We start from the raw sequence: 17,675 nt of genomic DNA, 5'->3' as shown, positions 1-17,675 counted from the left end.
AGAATTTTTCTTGTTAACCAAGGAGGTACTCTTACCGTATTTGCATTTACCGTCATCTTACAATCCATTCCAGTATCCGTTCAGATATGTACTTTGTAAATAAGTAAATATTTGATAGTTTATAAAAACTTCAAATACTCATAATATTACACTTTATAGAAATATGAATTTCAGGAAAATTCACATACCGGTATATAATTAATTCTATTGCATTATCAATATCAGTTATAGATACCTTAATTACTATATACCCAAATTACTTACATACAAGTGTTGATAAGAATTAAATTCCGTTGAAAATTGTTGATATTTTGAGTAAACATTGTTGTATTATAATGGAATAAAGTGTATTACTTCCTTTTGCTTTTATCTTGAATTGACAAAACAGTACGGAATGGGCCAAAAATTGACATAAGTAAGTGACTCAGTTGGCATCCTATTATAAAATTTGCAGTTCGTAGTATGATTTCAAAGGTAGTGGTAAGAGGCTCATTGACCTCACGATGCAGCGGAAGCCAAATAATCAGAAACTGCTACTCCAAGCCTACGACTAGGAACTGTGGCTTGCGGATCATCACTCGAATCACGGTAGAAGAAAAATGTGCAAATGATAAGGAAATGTTTATTCTAAGTTATGTAAAAGCAGCACACCAAGCTACTCGTTATCTAATCCAGACTGTTTTAAAAAGAAGGTTTAATTTAATACTTGAAAGCCGCATTATTGTCATGAACTATCGCCGTAATGCTAGGGAGAGCATGTAATTTGATATGAAGATCGGACCCAGAAGATGAATAACATCCTGCGGGATCGGGAAACCTTACGCTAATGACACTGCCGTAGTTTATAGATTAGATGAACAATTACAGCTAGATTACTGGAAATTAAATCAGATTCACTAAATATTAACTTCACAACTGAGCACAGGAAAGATAATAGTTTGAATTTGCACGATTTGACGTTCAGCAGATTCAAAAATAAATTTATTGTATAATATACAGCAAATCAACTGTATTGATTTTTACATACCAAAAAAAAAAGCTGTTTACTTCTATAAGACTAAATTACGGTTGAATTTCTTTATAGGAGTATATATGTTAGTAACAAGTAAGAATGTTATAAAAAATCAACTAGAAGTCATCAGTAGCTTACGCAGAATTCCATCTAATTAGTGGTATTTACTTTGAATTTAGTAACTATACTCAAAATCTGACATTTTAAGATAATAAACTGGGCAAATGTGATACAAAATCTGAGAAACAGTCTGTCATATCAATTCTAAGATGGGATTGAATAATTTAACTTATAATTAGGTTTCCATTGTGTGTATATTATTTCCATACTCCCGTATTCTTTCAATGTTTATGATATATTTCACATTTCGTTCTCTTTTTCTTTTTTAATTAAGACATGGGCGTCTCTGGAATTCTAAAATTGAGAGGACGACAAGAAAATGGAATACTTATAAGCCTAACAAATTTATATAAAAATCCATAGCAGTTTCAGAACTATTTGAATTACTAAGAGCTCTTTAAGTTGTAAACCGATTGTGCATAATTTGTAATAATTCAACTAAAAAGAAGGAATATATTAAAGCATATTGCTCATTGTCAAGTTTAGAGCAGCATGATAATACTGAAAGATATGAAATTATAGCTACATAAATGAACAGTAAATCTGAGACACCATTGGCAGGAGCAGTGTATTGCACAATGAGATATCTGACAAATGAGTAGCATTAAATATGCAATAAATTTGCGAAGGAACTTTTTGTGAGCTTCCCGCTGTGGCTATTTAAAAGCAACTGAAATAGAAAGAAAGTAGAGTCAATTGCAGTATTAGATTGGAGAATATTTTGTGGTTTGCAGTCGTACCCAAAACAAATACAACTTTTTGTAGTTTACATCTTTAAAATGATTTCGGAAATTCGATTATCGGCACATGCATTGATTTAAGTAATGCCATTATAATTATATTGATGAAAAATGGTGAAATGGCAGTTCTCGCATCTTGCTGTTTAACGATTGTTGTGGAAATGGATGTTACATTTTGTTATGTTCTAAACTTGTTGAAGAATATTTAAGAAATCCCGTATGCATTGAACAATTCAAATGAATTCATACCACACAAAAGTTTTGTAAATGGAATGCTGATTTCCGTAGAGATTTAGCTATTCCAAAAGTCGGCGAACATATTTGAAGTCCTGAAATGAAGATTCTTATATTTATCAGTCACTGTCCGATGGCTACTAACTTAAAAGTGCAGCAGCTCTCCTTGTTTAGTTCTTATATTATACTGTACTTTATTATGTTTAGTATAAGGCATTGTACTATACTTATATTTGCACACCTGCAGTACACTGGAGAAAAGCTGATCTGCATTTCTCGCTGTCAGTTCTGCGACTGACTGTAAATTTGCTGATTGAATGAGAATGCTAGAAACAGATTCAGAGGCCACATTATTTCAAGGAATTTTGTTATTGGCTTGTTCAGTTTAACAATAGGGGATTTTATTGACGATACTGAATTAGTCAATAGCAAAATAAGAGCCTAAATGGTCTTATCAATACTTATTATTAATAATAGGAAGAATCATAAACTGAAAATATAACAATAACTGAAATTAACTGATTTCTTAGTAAATATAAAATTTCATCTAAAATAAATGTCTAAAATATCTTAAAATTCTGAAAAGCACTACATACTAATTACTTGCAACATAAATGCAAACTGGTAAACATTTCAAGGTAGTATCATAGAAATAAAGAAATCACAGAACTGTAATTAACTTTTAATAATAATGCTTTACGATCAAAGGATTACTCTTGTTGATACTGCATAATGTCTCCATGTACCTTACCTGTCTTACCTGGATTTTCACCAGTTAAAGTTAATAGCTGAGTGCTGTTTCTATACCACCTCCGCACCACGTACACTCCAACTTAGCAGTGGAAATACTCGCCTATCTCATTGTCGGCTGCTGAGCATTGCTGTTGTGTTTTGGTCATAACCAAATCTCCAGGGTTTAGCTGTGGATCATATGTACTACCTCTTACCTGATTCTTCCTGTGCACTTGCTTAATATTAATATACACATATAGAAACTTATCGCTATTTACAATATATAACAGTCTTCAGGCCAAGGGTAGCTACATTTGTAGCTTACCTCCGCTGGAAAGTGGGCAATATGACTAGAAGTCGAGTAATTAAGAGGTCCAGATCTCGTTCTGCTTGCTGCTCCAGGTAATGTGTTCGTTTTGGCAGAAGTACCTGCACATCACGTTAATCGAGCCGTGGGGCCTTTCTGTGTAACTTCAGAGTTGTCATCACTCGTTGTGTTGCCTTACTCTGTGCAATATTTCATCTATAAGTTAATTTAAGCTGGCTGCCTTGGCCTCAGATAGTGCTTCAAATACTGTCTCTCAATGACGTTATAATCATCTTAAAGCTGACAAAACTCAGTGGGCAATAAATTTGCTATCAATGATCAGAATAGAAAAATATACTTAAACCTTCCAATCCAGAAAAGTTTTTCTATAAGCTATATGCTCAGCTTCTAGTGTGATTTAGATTCCTCCACATGAAACGTTCTTGACAATCGTTCTAGTGATTCTCTTCAATTTAGTACAAGGAACACAATTCCTTATGTATTGTGCCGCCATTTTCTCCATCATTGGCCAATAATAGACTTGCTTACAAAACCTGTAACACTTTAAAGACTAATGAACCCTGTCACGGAATGCTCTATCATCTTGTTTACTAATTTCTGCTGAATAATTAATCTAACCAAACCCAGTACAGTTTCAATTGAACACAAGACCTTGTGCTTGGTTATATTCTCCTGGCATAATCCAAACTTTTTAGAGACTAACTTTCTACAATACGCATCCATCTCTTGCTGTTTCTTCAATATCTCTATTTCGATAGATAGATGATAGTTCTGTGTTACATGTAAGAAAGTTTACTCTTCATTCTTTAGGATCTGCACAATTGTCTTCCACACGGTGCCGAGAAATGTCCCATCCGGCTGTAAAATTGTCCCTTCCGACGATGTGCACGAAATGTTGCTTGTACTCCTGTAGCATAAGAAATAAGCATGTGATTACCATCATGGCGCGGATTATCATTTTACAGTCCGTGTGAACTATTACCTTTCTTCCCAAGATATAATTCCGGACGGTGTCATATAAATAAACTACTATCTCCAGCTGGAACATCGACCTCGACAACTATGGTTCTTGACCTTTCTCTTCCTTCTAGCGTAAGCTATAATATTTGTATTCTTCTGCTCCTTACGGTACTGCGCTAGAAAGTTCCCAAGTTGAAGATACAATCAACCCGAAATATGTTAAGTCTATACTGAAATCCAGTTGGGTAAGAACATGCGGTGAACAAATTTCACTTCCTTAATCACTCAAAGGAATAAACAGCTTCCTGGTTAATTAAAGAAAATGCTTCTCTTTCTGCTCAAAATTCGCTCGTGCCAAGAAGCAATTCCAAGAATTTTTCTCACCTATTAAATCTTGGTAAGATAAACTTTATGATGGGTTCTACCACCTTCAGATTTAATTTCATTTGGTTCTCACTTAATACGTGTTTCAGAAACTAACTTTTTGTTAAAAAAAATTACAGTTTTCAGAATTTAAAGTAAAGTTAAATTTAGCTAGAAGGTTCAAAACCAATTCAATAATATAAATGCTACTTCAAATTACCTGAATATATTAGGAAATCGTGACTGTAGACTATCAAAAATTTTCTAGTCTCTAGGACAAAGATATTCTACATAGCCTGCTGAAATATATAGCTGCTTGCATACAATCGCATAGACAAAACTCAATAACAGAACTATACCTTCATACAGAAAACGGCATTCTCATAAGTGTTGGAGTGCAGAAGAATGCAATGGGATGCACTTTTTGTATCGATTTAAGGAGAGATTCTGTCCTCCTCAACTTGGTTGAACAAGTCGTCGATAGCTTCTACTTTTGCTTTGGGAGAGATCATTTTAAGGTTCAATTCCAGGAGATTCAAAGTGGGCTCAATGAACCATTGCTTTCACACACACAAGCTAACAGTTATATATATATATATATATATATATATATATATATATATATATATATATATATATATATATATATATAGATGGATTTGATATCTAATAACTCTCAAATTCGATCACTTTTGAAATTGCTTCTCGAACTCGTCTCTTGATTCAGTGAGGTATGTCATACACCTTACCCACTGGTTCATTGTCTCGCAATCTTGTATGGCAGTAATTTTGACGATTGAAGTCAGCCTGAAAACACTCGCCCGTGTTCATACATGATCTGAAATAATTTGATTATTAGTGTTCCCTAGATCACTCATGGATTCTAAGCTTTTATTAATCTCTCCCACTGATAGTGCCTTTTTCACATCTATCTCGCGATCTGCACTCCTCTAGTTTTGCCATAATACGCAGAGGTACCGTGGTTTTATATTTTATACAGGATGGCACTCTCGAGATAAAATATCGCTTGCTATATCTAATGATTGTCACTTGGGTCTCAAATGCATGACATGCCAATCAAGGTTCAACACTTGTGCTCTTTTAACTAAGTAATTATTTTCCCTGTAAGTCCCATTAACAAGAGATTTCTAACTGGAAGTAGCTTAGGAGAAGCAAACCTCCCCTTTTCTCCTGCCCAATTGTATATTCTAAGACATTCACTTCACTGCCACTTTCTATGAAGGAAATCAATTCCAATCTAATAATCCGGCTTTGAAGTAGGCTTGGAGCAAGCTACATAGTCCTTATCAATTATACTTTGTTTGTGATTAAATTCACTTCTAGTTTTATTGACTTAAGCTTGACTTTCTTGAAATGTTGCAAAGTAAGCATTAATTTCCCCATTAGTTACATATTGGACGCGCAGTAAGCTTTTCAAAGATTCTCCCGCAGTCAGACATCGGCCTTACGAGTGATCGCGCGTGACGTTTCTCGATTGTGTTCTTAGGTGTTTCCAATACAAGCTACATAGAAAAGATCCTATCACTCGAGGTTCGATAAACCGACGCCTTCATCTGCGTCTTATTTTCTGAGCATTTTCCACTCGAGTTAGGAGTAGAACCAACGTTCAGTCCACCGTCAATGCCATTCACTGGCCTAGCATAGACCAGAATAGGATTTTCATGTGCACTTTCCATATTGGCAATTGTACTTATACCTGTGGTCCTAGTGCTTCTTGTAGTGGTTTGTTACTGCGAACCTGGTTGCTTTTGTTAAAGTTGAATTTACTCTTGTGTTTACCAGTGACCTATCTAACCTGTCTCGTTTTGCTGTGGCTTCACTTCCTACTGCTTTCTAGCCTTACCATGTACCTTACGCGTAACAAAGCGTTTCTTATCTTTAGACTTCGACTCTCTTCCCTCGTGTTGCTTGGAGGACCAAGTTCGAGCGAAGATGTGACTACACTCCTCAATAGACCTCCCCTTCAGTTCCATCCCCACAATGCACTCTGCAAGCTTCTCCAGTGTCTCACAGTGCAAGAGAAGTAGATACAGGCTGAGATAGCATTCAGACACAGATTAACTACGTCTAGCTTACTTTTTAACTTACTCATGAGATTTCTATATTGAGAATTGAAATGCCATGCATACTCAGCTATCGAGTTGTGGCAGTCGTTATCATAGCTCAAGAACTGAGATGCCGTAATTGCGCTCGTACTGTACGTGGAAGAGTATACTGTATGATAAATAATTGACGGAAATGTTTATAGAATTTCACCTGCGCTTTATCGCCTGGTACCAATGCCGTCTTTGAAACTTTGCTAATCGAGCGACTGCGCTCGAAATCGATTCAGAGATGACATGGCTTCATGGAACCGAACCGAACCGAACATGACATCTTATTGTTAAACCCTAATTATTATTTGTTATAATTAGGGTTTAACAATAAGACGTTTTAAGGACATCACTGAATTACCCGACAGAAATAAGAGCCTAAATTATCTTCTTATTATTGTTAGGGAGAACCATAAAATAGAAATACAACAGCGACTGAAATAAACTAATTCATAGTAAATATAGAACTACAAAATCAAAAATATTTTGAAATTCTGAAAAATGACTATATATTCTTTACTGAGGACATATAAAAATGTAAAATTACAAGGTGATCATTAAAGAAATCAGAAAATCCTCATTGAATACTAATTATAATTCACTAAAAACAAAGGATTACTCTTGTTGCTAAGATATATTGCATTATATCTAAATGTACAGCCTTAATTAGGCTCCATGTTAAATATTAGTTAAAATATTGATGGATATACGAAATAATTATTATATGAGAATGCTATTAAATATAAATATACAAATTTCGAGATATACAGCGTGATTCAGAATGATGTGAACTATTACAACTCCTTATAACTTTTTTATTAATCATCCAAATAGCTTCAAATCTTACAGTTAAATGCTAAAACTCTCCAAGTTTTTGTGATAAGAAATGAAAATAGTACATCACAAATGTTCTATATGGCCCCCTTTGTTACCCTGCATACATCTATTTGGTATTCCAATTCCTCCCAGACCCGTTTCAACATGTTTGCATCAACAGTTTGCACTGCAGCAGTAATGCGCTCTTTCAGCTCATTCACATCTTGGAGTAGAGGGGGTTTGTAGACAATGTCTTTTAGATGTCCCCACAGAAAAAAATGCTCTTTGCTAACTCTCTTTGTTGACTTTTGTGGGCTGCGTTGAAAACTGGTTCGAACCCTTTCGACATCTGCCTCAGAAGTGGATGGCCTACCGGGCGATTTTTCTTTACAAATGCATCCCGTTCTCTTGAATTTGTCATACCACTTACGTATGGAGTTCTTTGATGGTGGATCTTTATGAAATTTTGTGCGGAACTCGCGTTGAACACTAACAACAGACCGACAAACGTGAAACTGTAAAACGCAAAATGCTTTCTCTGCACCACAGGCAGCCATCTTGGAAATAATCACTCTGCCACCTAGCGGATAAATTTTAAACTAGACGCTCGTTCCAAACAAAACTTGAGGATAATATTGAAACTATTTCCATAGAGATTTCATTGTTGATAGAGTATTATCATTTATGGAACGTTTCCTTATCGTTCACATCATTTTGAATCACGCTGTATTGACTGAAGGAGGTAATAAGAGTACGATTGTTGCTACTTTGTGTAAATGTTAATAATTTATCACTGAAAGTGTCAATAAAAGGTCAGTATAGCGAGACTACAATGAACAATTAACGTATCGAATCCGGACGAGGACACAATAATAGTCTTACTATTGAACAAAAGAATGAAACTAACTCGCTTATCAACACCCAGACCATACTACTATGCTTAGAAACTTGAAATTTGCACAGAAAACTCCTTTTGTCATGGAAGCAGGGGATATAAAAGGATTTAAGAAAAAATAAGTATTCGAAAGGAAAAGAAACTAAACTTCTTCAAAGAATAGAGTACTCCACAAATTTTTAACGTTAGGTAGATGAAACTGGGTACATAAATTTCTTAATATATTTAAGTGAACGGTTAGCGTTTCGGAAATTCCGCTCTTACAGGAGAACGGAGGCCAATTTTTATAAAAATCTAATTCCTATTGTTATATACTAGTGTGGGTTTAAAGGCGTCTCTCTGCAAGAACTCTTCTAGAAACAAGGTAATATTGGCATTTGGATGTGTGGAAATGCAGTGTCAACTGAGTGGTGCGAAAACAGCATTCAAATCGGTTCAGTGGTTGAGTGGTTCAGTAGAGACATATTCTTAATCGAATTAATTTTCAGAATTCTAACAATTGAGGATTAAAGTGTTTCGTTAATTCAGTTTATCTCAACAATGAAAAGGACAGTATAGTTCGTTATTATTTAAATTAAATCAGTTTGTTTTAAACATTTTAAATTTTGAACATAATATGAATATCTGCAGATTCAATTTATTATGGACATAATCGAGCATTAGAATTGACAACTTCCCAAGTGAAATCACCGTTAACCAGGAAGATGGCAATGAGATTGAGCCCGTGGACTCCAATAATATCGATGTTTGTGATTCAGATATGTTTCAGTCTAGCTCCACATTGGAAGTTTCTGACATTACAAACGAAGTCCAATGCGAACATTGCAATAAACACCTTTTCAATCAAAGAGGTTTGTCCACCACATTGGCAAGTGCAATCGCGATATATTCAAAAGCAAACGACCTTTCGCTAAATCAAAACACTTCGTCAATGATTTATCAAAAGTAATATTACACGCCATTCTGGGTATTAATTCCAAGAATCCTCAGACCAATATTCCGATCCTTCGTCGAGTTCTACAAGGTGCCTGTTCGTCTGTAACAGATTCTTTATGTGGTCTAATGAAAAAGATCACAAATACTAACGATTTCGAATCTTGGATAGATCTTTTCCTCTTTCCATTTGTGGTCCTATGCATCTCACCACTTTCTGAAAAAGTCACAAACTTCACAACTTGGTGAAATAAAGGGTCAGAAACTGGTCTCAAAATCGTGTAATATGATGGAATCACATTGCACCATCACACAAAAGCCCACTACAAACCTCGCAATTCAGCAAAAGCAAAAACCTCCAACTCCAAGATCATCGAACAAAAATTATCAGACGGTGATATTTGTGGTGCAGTAAGATTATTGATTTCTGAAGATGTAATGACCACACCAGATTCGTCAGTATTTGAAGCTCTTAGAGAAAAGTATCCTGCTCACTCCCACTCATTTGCTAGTCCAAAACCTCCTGAAGGCTCTACTTCTGTACCCAGAGTATCATCTGCAGAATTCTTAAAAGCACTGAAATCCTTTCCGTTTGGACCGGCAGATGGAATAGATAACCTACACCCCTCAATTCTAAAAGATTTGATACTAAGTCAAGACTTCTAATCAAAAGAGCGTCTGATCACTGAATCATGTGATGCTGCACGAATGTATTATTCATCTCCCCACACTCAAGTAAAAGCATTTCTAAAAATTGATTTTCGAAATCCTTTTAATGAAATCAACCGCGATTTCATGCTCCTCTCCGTCAAAAATTTTCCAACTTTCTATCCATATATTTACTAATGTTACTCTCAACCTACTAACCTTCTTATAGGGAAAATGCCATCTTGTCACAACGCGGTGTACAACACGGCGATCCACTACGCCCTCCTCTGTTTGCTTGACTCTCCAACCCATTGTAAATGACATTAACACAGAGCTGAACATTTGGTAGTTGGACGACGCTCAGTATTGCACACATTAAACAATATTCGAACTAATGCATCAACTATTGGCTTATTTCTTAATTACTCCAAATGCGAAGAGTTTTCTGGGCGCCACGAATGAATCAGCACCAGGAATTCAGCTTCTAACATAATCTAATCCTGCATTCTTAGGCGCTGCCATTTTGGCTGATGCACGGAGCAAAATATTATTAGAAAAGATCTCTAAATTAGATTTATTGTTTTCCAGCTTAGCCAAAATTTCAGCCCATTCTGCATATTATATACTACGAACGTCATTTTCAACACCAAGGGTATTGTACTTCCTCCGATGTTCCCCTTGTTGGCGAGAGGATGACTTACTACAGAAGTTCGATGAAAAATTAAAAACCGGATTAGAATCCACTCTCAACTGTTCCTTAGGCGACAAATCATGGCTACAAGCTTCTTTACCAGTTTGAAATGGAGGTCTTAGGATTCGTCCCGTCATAGATATTGCCATTCCGTCTTTCCTCGCTTCAACCTATGGTTCTTGGCAATTAATAGGATCTCTACTTCAGTAGGAAGTCGATATAAACTCTGATTAAGATGTGCAGGACTGCATTGCCAAATGTACTAATTTAGTAGGATTAGATTCCCAGAACTCGAAAGAAGAAATATCCAATCAGCCTGGAATGAACCTATAACAAAGTATCATACAGCATCACTATTAAGATCAACTGATAACCTCGAAGATAAAGCCAGACTTCTTGCTGTCACATCCCCATAAAACGGAGCATGACTTCAAGCGTTACCTTCACCTTCTTTGGGTTTATATCTATCTAACAAAAGTTTTCGAATAGCCACTGCTCTACGCTTAGGAGTAGATATCTGTGAGCCACACTGTTGCTCCACATGTAACACCCATGTAGATAGTAGAGGATTGCATGGCTTATCATGTAAAAACAATGCTGGCAGTATTTCATGACATACCAGTGTAAACGATATCATTCTGAGAGCTCTCATTTCAGCAGGCGTTCGATCAATGAGAGAACCAAGTGGATGCAGCCGCAATGACGGAAACAAGTCTGATGGAATGACGTTAGTGCCATGGAGGAAAGGGAAGGCGCTTGTTTGGGATTTCATGTGTGCAGACACTTATGCTCCCTCAAATGTACCAGATACATCGACTCGAGTAGGACTCGTAGCAGCTCGAAGAGAGATCGAGAAAGGAATAAATATATACATCTTTGAACAAATATTTGTTAAAATAGCAATTGAATCAAGTGGTTCATGGGGCCAAGAGGGGTTTAATTTTATCAATGAATTTGGTCAATGCATATCGCTAAAATCGAGATACCCGAGCTAGAGCATTTCTCATACAACGCATTAGTATAGCCATTCAATTAGGAGATAATGTCAGCTATTTTGGGAACTTTGCCAACCGGAAAAGAATTAGAACAGATCTTCCTTTTGTAGGCAATTTACGAACTATTCATGATAAAATTTTCGTCGAATAATAATAATACTAAGATAATAAAGAAGAAACTGTTAATAAATAGTTATAAATTTGAATGTTACAAATTTGAATGAAATGTTTGATTGTTGAATTTGAAATGTAAAATAATTAGGAAATATTTAATTGTTAAATGTTGAAATATAAAATTATATCAACTTAAAAAAAATCTAATTTCTAATTTTATACTTATAAAATGTCCAATGTGAGTGTGCGCTTTCGTTAAAGGTGTAATATTCGGTATATAAATTCTTGATTAAATATAATGAAACACCTCTTTGAGGGTTTCCGAAAAACTCACTCTTCAAGGGAAAGGTGAAAACGTCTTAAATATTCAAATTTCCGATTCCTTATACAGAAAATGCATGTGAGTATTGATTTACATTGGGGGTATGAAATTCGGGATATAAGCTCATAATTAAGAACAACGGAATACGTTCAAAAATTTGTCCTAACGGGGAAAATGTAGTATTAAATTCTTCAATATTCAGATTTCCGGTTTCTTTAAAACGGTTCAACTTTTTCTTCCTTTCCGGGTTTCGGCACCAATATAAAACGGTTCACTTCAAATTTATTGAGCCATAAAAGAATGCAAACTCTGTTAAATAAATCCATCTATTCATTTCTTGTTTTCCTGACAACGACATTTCAAAATCCTATTATTTAAAACATATGAATGTCTTTTTTTATATCGATATTATAATTAACATTTTTCTTTTTCTTCTTCGAATTACATAATCAGCTTAGTACATATTTTAAAATATCTTACGCCCTAATAAAATACGGATTTACAAGTAGTAAAAATATACAACGTACTGTTGTATATTATGGCGCTCGATGGACTTTTCTTTTTATTCATTTACTCAATAAAAAAAGAATTCTGGACCGTTTACCTTTACATATTAAACATTCGAGTTTTCGAATGCACCTCATATACTTGAAAATTACAAGTCATATAAATATACATACATCATATTAAATTTTATAACAACATTATTATCATATTTCTCATCATATTTATTTTAAATTTTATCATCGTATTTATGTATTTATACGTTTCAACGACGCTAAGACACATTCGAAATTTGATTTGCAAGTTATTTGACTTTAAGTCCTTTTTCGAGTCCATTAAATGCTTGTTACAAGTTAATAATTATTTACTTAGGCATCATGAAGAAGGTTTTGAAAAATATGTATGTGATATTTATATAGTTGTTCTTTGAACATAAAATGATCGGATATAAGATATATTTAAACAAAATATAGATTAAGACTGGAATATGATAATAATCAGAACATAACATATAATAATTAACGTCTTCTTAACATCATAAAAATACGAATAACAAACGAAATCATAATGATATTTCAAGTGAGCTAAAACAAAAATCAATTGAGTACGGTTTTCTCAGATGCGGTAACTTTAATTTAAGTTACATGACCAACGAATTCACTTAAACTGCATTGCAGTCATAATCAGAAGTACGGTATTGTGCATTATTTATTTCTACAGTTCTTCGTTTCTTACGTTGAGAATTTTTGTCATCTATGGGATTTCTACGAAGTCCCCATCGAATGAAATTAGATCTAATGCTTACATGCTTCTTAGGTGAACGTAATCGTACTACGCTAGGATTAGATTGAGTCACACAATCACATTTACCGTTACTACTAAGGTTAGGTTCGGTTATAGGTTTAGTTTTCATTTGTTTCACTGGTGGCGAGATGTTGTGTCCGTACCTATTCTTTCTACAATATTCATGGTAATCTGTCCTACCATGGTTTCTGTTCCGAGAAGACTCCCTCGAAGCATCCGATGTATCTCTATTTTGCTTCTTAGAAGTAGCCGCTTTGTTGTCGGGCGGATAATTTCTGTTTGACTTCCTTTTCTTTCTGTCAATCCAATCTTCTCTTCGCCAATCATTTTGACGTCCGTCTCTGTCGTTAGGTTTGGTTACATTACCGGTACATATGTATTTTACATTATCTTGTACACTAGGATCACTCTTTAATCTCACATGAATGTATCGAAGTTGGTTTCGATTAATGTTAGTATAGTTCAAGTTACCACTGTATTGGACCAGTGAAGGATTTTCAAAATCTCGTAATGTCATGCTTAGATGATTGAAATCAACGCATTGTGTCATGTTCCGTAAGGACATCGTCGGATTGCCCACTATTATCATATTAGTCTTGTCATTAAATGCACAGTTCAGCGGATTCAACTCAATCGGGCAATCAATACAAACACTGTTGGGAACACACGTCTTCTTTCTGAATTTCACAGATACTGGAATCAACTTTCTTCTTGCTACTAATGTCATGTGCATACCATTAAATGATTCTATTATCATTACTTCATCTTCAAGATTAATATCATGACATGATATATACTCAACATGACACTGTGAGTTCAAGTAATCAATAGCATTCACTAGACGAAAACGATCGTAACTTTTCGCACATTGATACATATCAAAATCATCATTACACCAGAATCCATAAGACAATCAAAAATATGCGACTAAAAGGAAAAGTTAGGATAGTCTGTTCCACCAATACGGCAGTATGCTTTTGTGAAAACTCCGTAAATTTCACTAATGTAAATTCAAAGTTTGCTTTCTCCGTTGTCTCTATAATGTCTACAGAGTCCTTAACTTCATTGAATCTCTGTACTATCTTGCCCATTTCTTCATCATGACGTTCGAACCTAACTGTAATTTGCTGACTCATCTGGCTTAATTATTGTTGTATTTGGTCCCATTTGCCATCGTTACATTACTGCAATTGCTCGAACTTTTCGTCAAAATATTGAACTTGATCCTTAATCTGTTGATTCATCTTTTGGTCTAATTTCTCAAACTGTTCATCATTACATTGCTGCAATCGCTCTAACTTTTCGTCAAAATGTTGAGCTTGTTCCTTAAACTGTTCATTTCGTCTAGCTTGTTCTTTAATTTGTTCCGATATTCCCCTTAAAACATCCATCATGTTTTCTGGATATATATTTCGGCTATCCGTAACACTCATGATATTTCGGGATATAATCTTGCCACTTCTTAAGATGGTACAATTAATATTAGGCTCAATGTTGCTCGTTTTACTTTACTTCTTAACTATATAACCTATCCCGGGTTTCGGCACCAATATAAAACGGTTCACTTCAAATTTATTGAGCCATAAAAAAAATGCAAACTCCGTTGAATAAATTCATCATTTATTTCTTGTTTTCCTGACAACGACATTTCAAAATCCTATTATTTAAAACATATGAATGTCTTTTTTATATCGATATTATAATTAACATTTTTCTTTTTCTTCTTCGAATTACATAATCAGCCTAGTACGTATTTTAAAATATCTTACGCCCTAATAAAATAAGGATTTACAAGTAGTAAAAAATATACAACGTACTGTTGTATCTTCTTGAGAAAATTCTCCTTGTGAGGATTTGCTTAAATTGCAGGTGTAAAATTCGCTATATAAACTTCTAATTAAATTTGAGGAAATATGTGTCTCAGCGGTACTTACATTTCTAACCCTAAAGGAGAAAAATGAGGTAATTTGTAAAACATTCAAGTAACTTCTACAATATTTAAATTTACGGTTTTGCATTTTCTAAATCTTCCCGTGAGAAGAACGTACAATTCTGCTAGTAGAACTATAAGTACTGCTACCTACTATTTTACTTGCTGACCAAAGATCTTACAAGTAATTTCGACGAACGATTACCATCAAATACAGTTTCCGAAACTTGGTGCAAATGAAACAGAAATGATCAACTGTTCATGTGAATAGTTCTATTAATTGATTGGATAGCAGGTCATTGTGTTGATCTGGAGGTACTTACTCATTATTGCACTCTACCGCGCTAAACGATTTTCCTCAACTAAGGAACCCCTGCTCGGGCAATTCTTTTTCGCCTTTCCACTTTATCAAGTCTCTCGTGTGAAAACGATATCGCTATCGATCTATTTTCATTACACATGTTCTGCGTAATTTCATATCTACTTTTACCTCCTTCAGTTTGTAGATATGTTATCTTACTACCCTATATCTATCCTCAACTAATGAACCTTGAAACACTTTACATCTTCATACAAGACTTACTTTACCATATCCTTGTGAATCTATAGAAACTGACCACAAATTCATGAAATCAATACAATAAGAAGAAGATAGCTAGTAAGTATGAAGGATACACAAAATGTACTAAGATACACGTTAAAACTACACTAAAATTCACGCTGGAAATACACACTAGAAAGATACACTAATGTAGGGATCTACAATTTCATCTAATAAAAATACGTGTTATACGTCTATGAATGTCTAGAACTATACACATGCACTTGAAAAGTAATTGTTTAAGACGAATATTACATTTTCCCTTGAAACTTCATTTGAAATCCCTACTTATATGACAACAGTTCTTCATCAATATTCATAAGAATTATTATTAATGTGAACGGGAATTTAGAGCAAGTACACAAATTGAGGCACCTTAGCTCATAAACATATAAATATGTTTTCTTTTTGCTTTATCTATTTTAATATTGAAAGAAATATCTTCAATCAAGAAGAAAATAATATGTACATTATCAACAAATGATGTAGATGTTGGCCGAGAGGGGAGCTCGGTTAGAGTCGGTAAAGTATAACATTAGAACTCGAATAAAATGTTTCTTAATTAAGATTATTTAAATTAACGAATTAATAAATATTAACATTCTTTAAGTTTTTAATTCTATTTGCAGCCAATTCATATACTTTATAATGCTTGCACTGCAGCTATGTTCGAAATTAATACATACATCGCAATTGTATTTGAAAGAATAGCTATAACTTTAAGTCATCGACAAATGAATCATACTGCGTACTTCGATCAGAAGCCAAAAATGCAGTCTTTGTCTCATTCTCTTGTTTAATGTGTAGTACTTGTTGATAACTGGGCGGCTTTCTCAGTCAACAAAGCGAAAATAAGAATTTTAATTTTCATTCCATTTTAATTATAAACATTTCAATTATATTAGCCCTATTATTATTAAAAGTATCTAAGTATTGTAGTTCCAAGAAGAGATATTAAAAATGTTGTTAATTTAAAAAAATATTGCTAAATGCTATTTGCTTTCAGTTGTACTACTTAAGGACCAAAACTGGCTGGCGGCCAATTGCCATATCATTACGCTTATGCTTATGCCAATACAATAAGCTGCACTCTCGGCACTGAGCGAAAAAAAAAAAAAAAAAAAAAAAAAAACCCTCACGGTATTATATTATGACAGCGTTTTGTCAAAGGGTATTCCGTTTTTGATTAATCTTACTCTGCTATTCATTTTCCTAGCTAGAAAGCTTCTGAATTTTGGTCACAAGATGATCAATCAAATATATTTAAAACAAACTGTTCCCATCCCCCATAACTTATAAGCAGAATGAATATTCGTGCATAACATTATGAAGTGCAGTATATCTTCGAGATTCCCGTCTTTGATATTACACTTTTCAAGTTCAATTGTTCAATTAAATTTTAGCAAGTTAAATTTTATTCTCTTGCACAATAAAAGCGGAAAAGAGAGCGTACTCACCTGAAAATGGAGGCACAGTAATTGCTCCGACGCTCTGGAAGAGCCGAATCAGTCCATAAGATGAGCTAATTTTTTCGGTGCCGTGCTGGTCCGCCAGCAATACAGGAACCAATAGGAACCATGACCCCAAACACAAACCATAAACACCAACAAGTATTGCAAGAATGTAGAAGGAATCGGCGAGAGGCAGAAAGAGTACAGCAATGGCAGCACCGAGGATACTAAAAAAAAAAAGAATTGTAATTAAAACATGAATTGTAAATATGGGGAAAAGCTCTAACCCCCTCTCTCATGTCATCTCCATAGCAACGATCTCTGTAGAAACCATAGCAAATATTAACCGTGTGTTAGATAAGGCGGCC

At 34.5% G+C, this 17,675-nt stretch overlaps 1 protein-coding gene across 1 annotated transcript in view; it reads right to left on the bottom strand.

The window, feature by feature from the left end:
- LOC145680926 (monocarboxylate transporter 12-like) overlaps positions 1-17,675 on the bottom strand; it is a 215,241-nt gene that overhangs the window by 11,724 nt on the left and 185,842 nt on the right. Inside the window, exon 4 of the mRNA XM_081752093.1 lies at positions 17,314-17,534. Coding sequence (XP_081608219.1) covers positions 17,314-17,534 — 221 coding nt within the window. The remainder of the gene's footprint in view (positions 1-17,313; positions 17,535-17,675) is intronic.

This window comes from Thermobia domestica, chromosome 3 (genome assembly GCF_964235325.1).
Source record: "Thermobia domestica chromosome 3, izTheDome1.hap1.1, whole genome shotgun sequence".
Taxonomy (NCBI): Eukaryota; Metazoa; Arthropoda; class Insecta; order Zygentoma; family Lepismatidae; genus Thermobia; species Thermobia domestica.
This window is presented reverse-complemented; position numbering and strand designations above follow the sequence as displayed.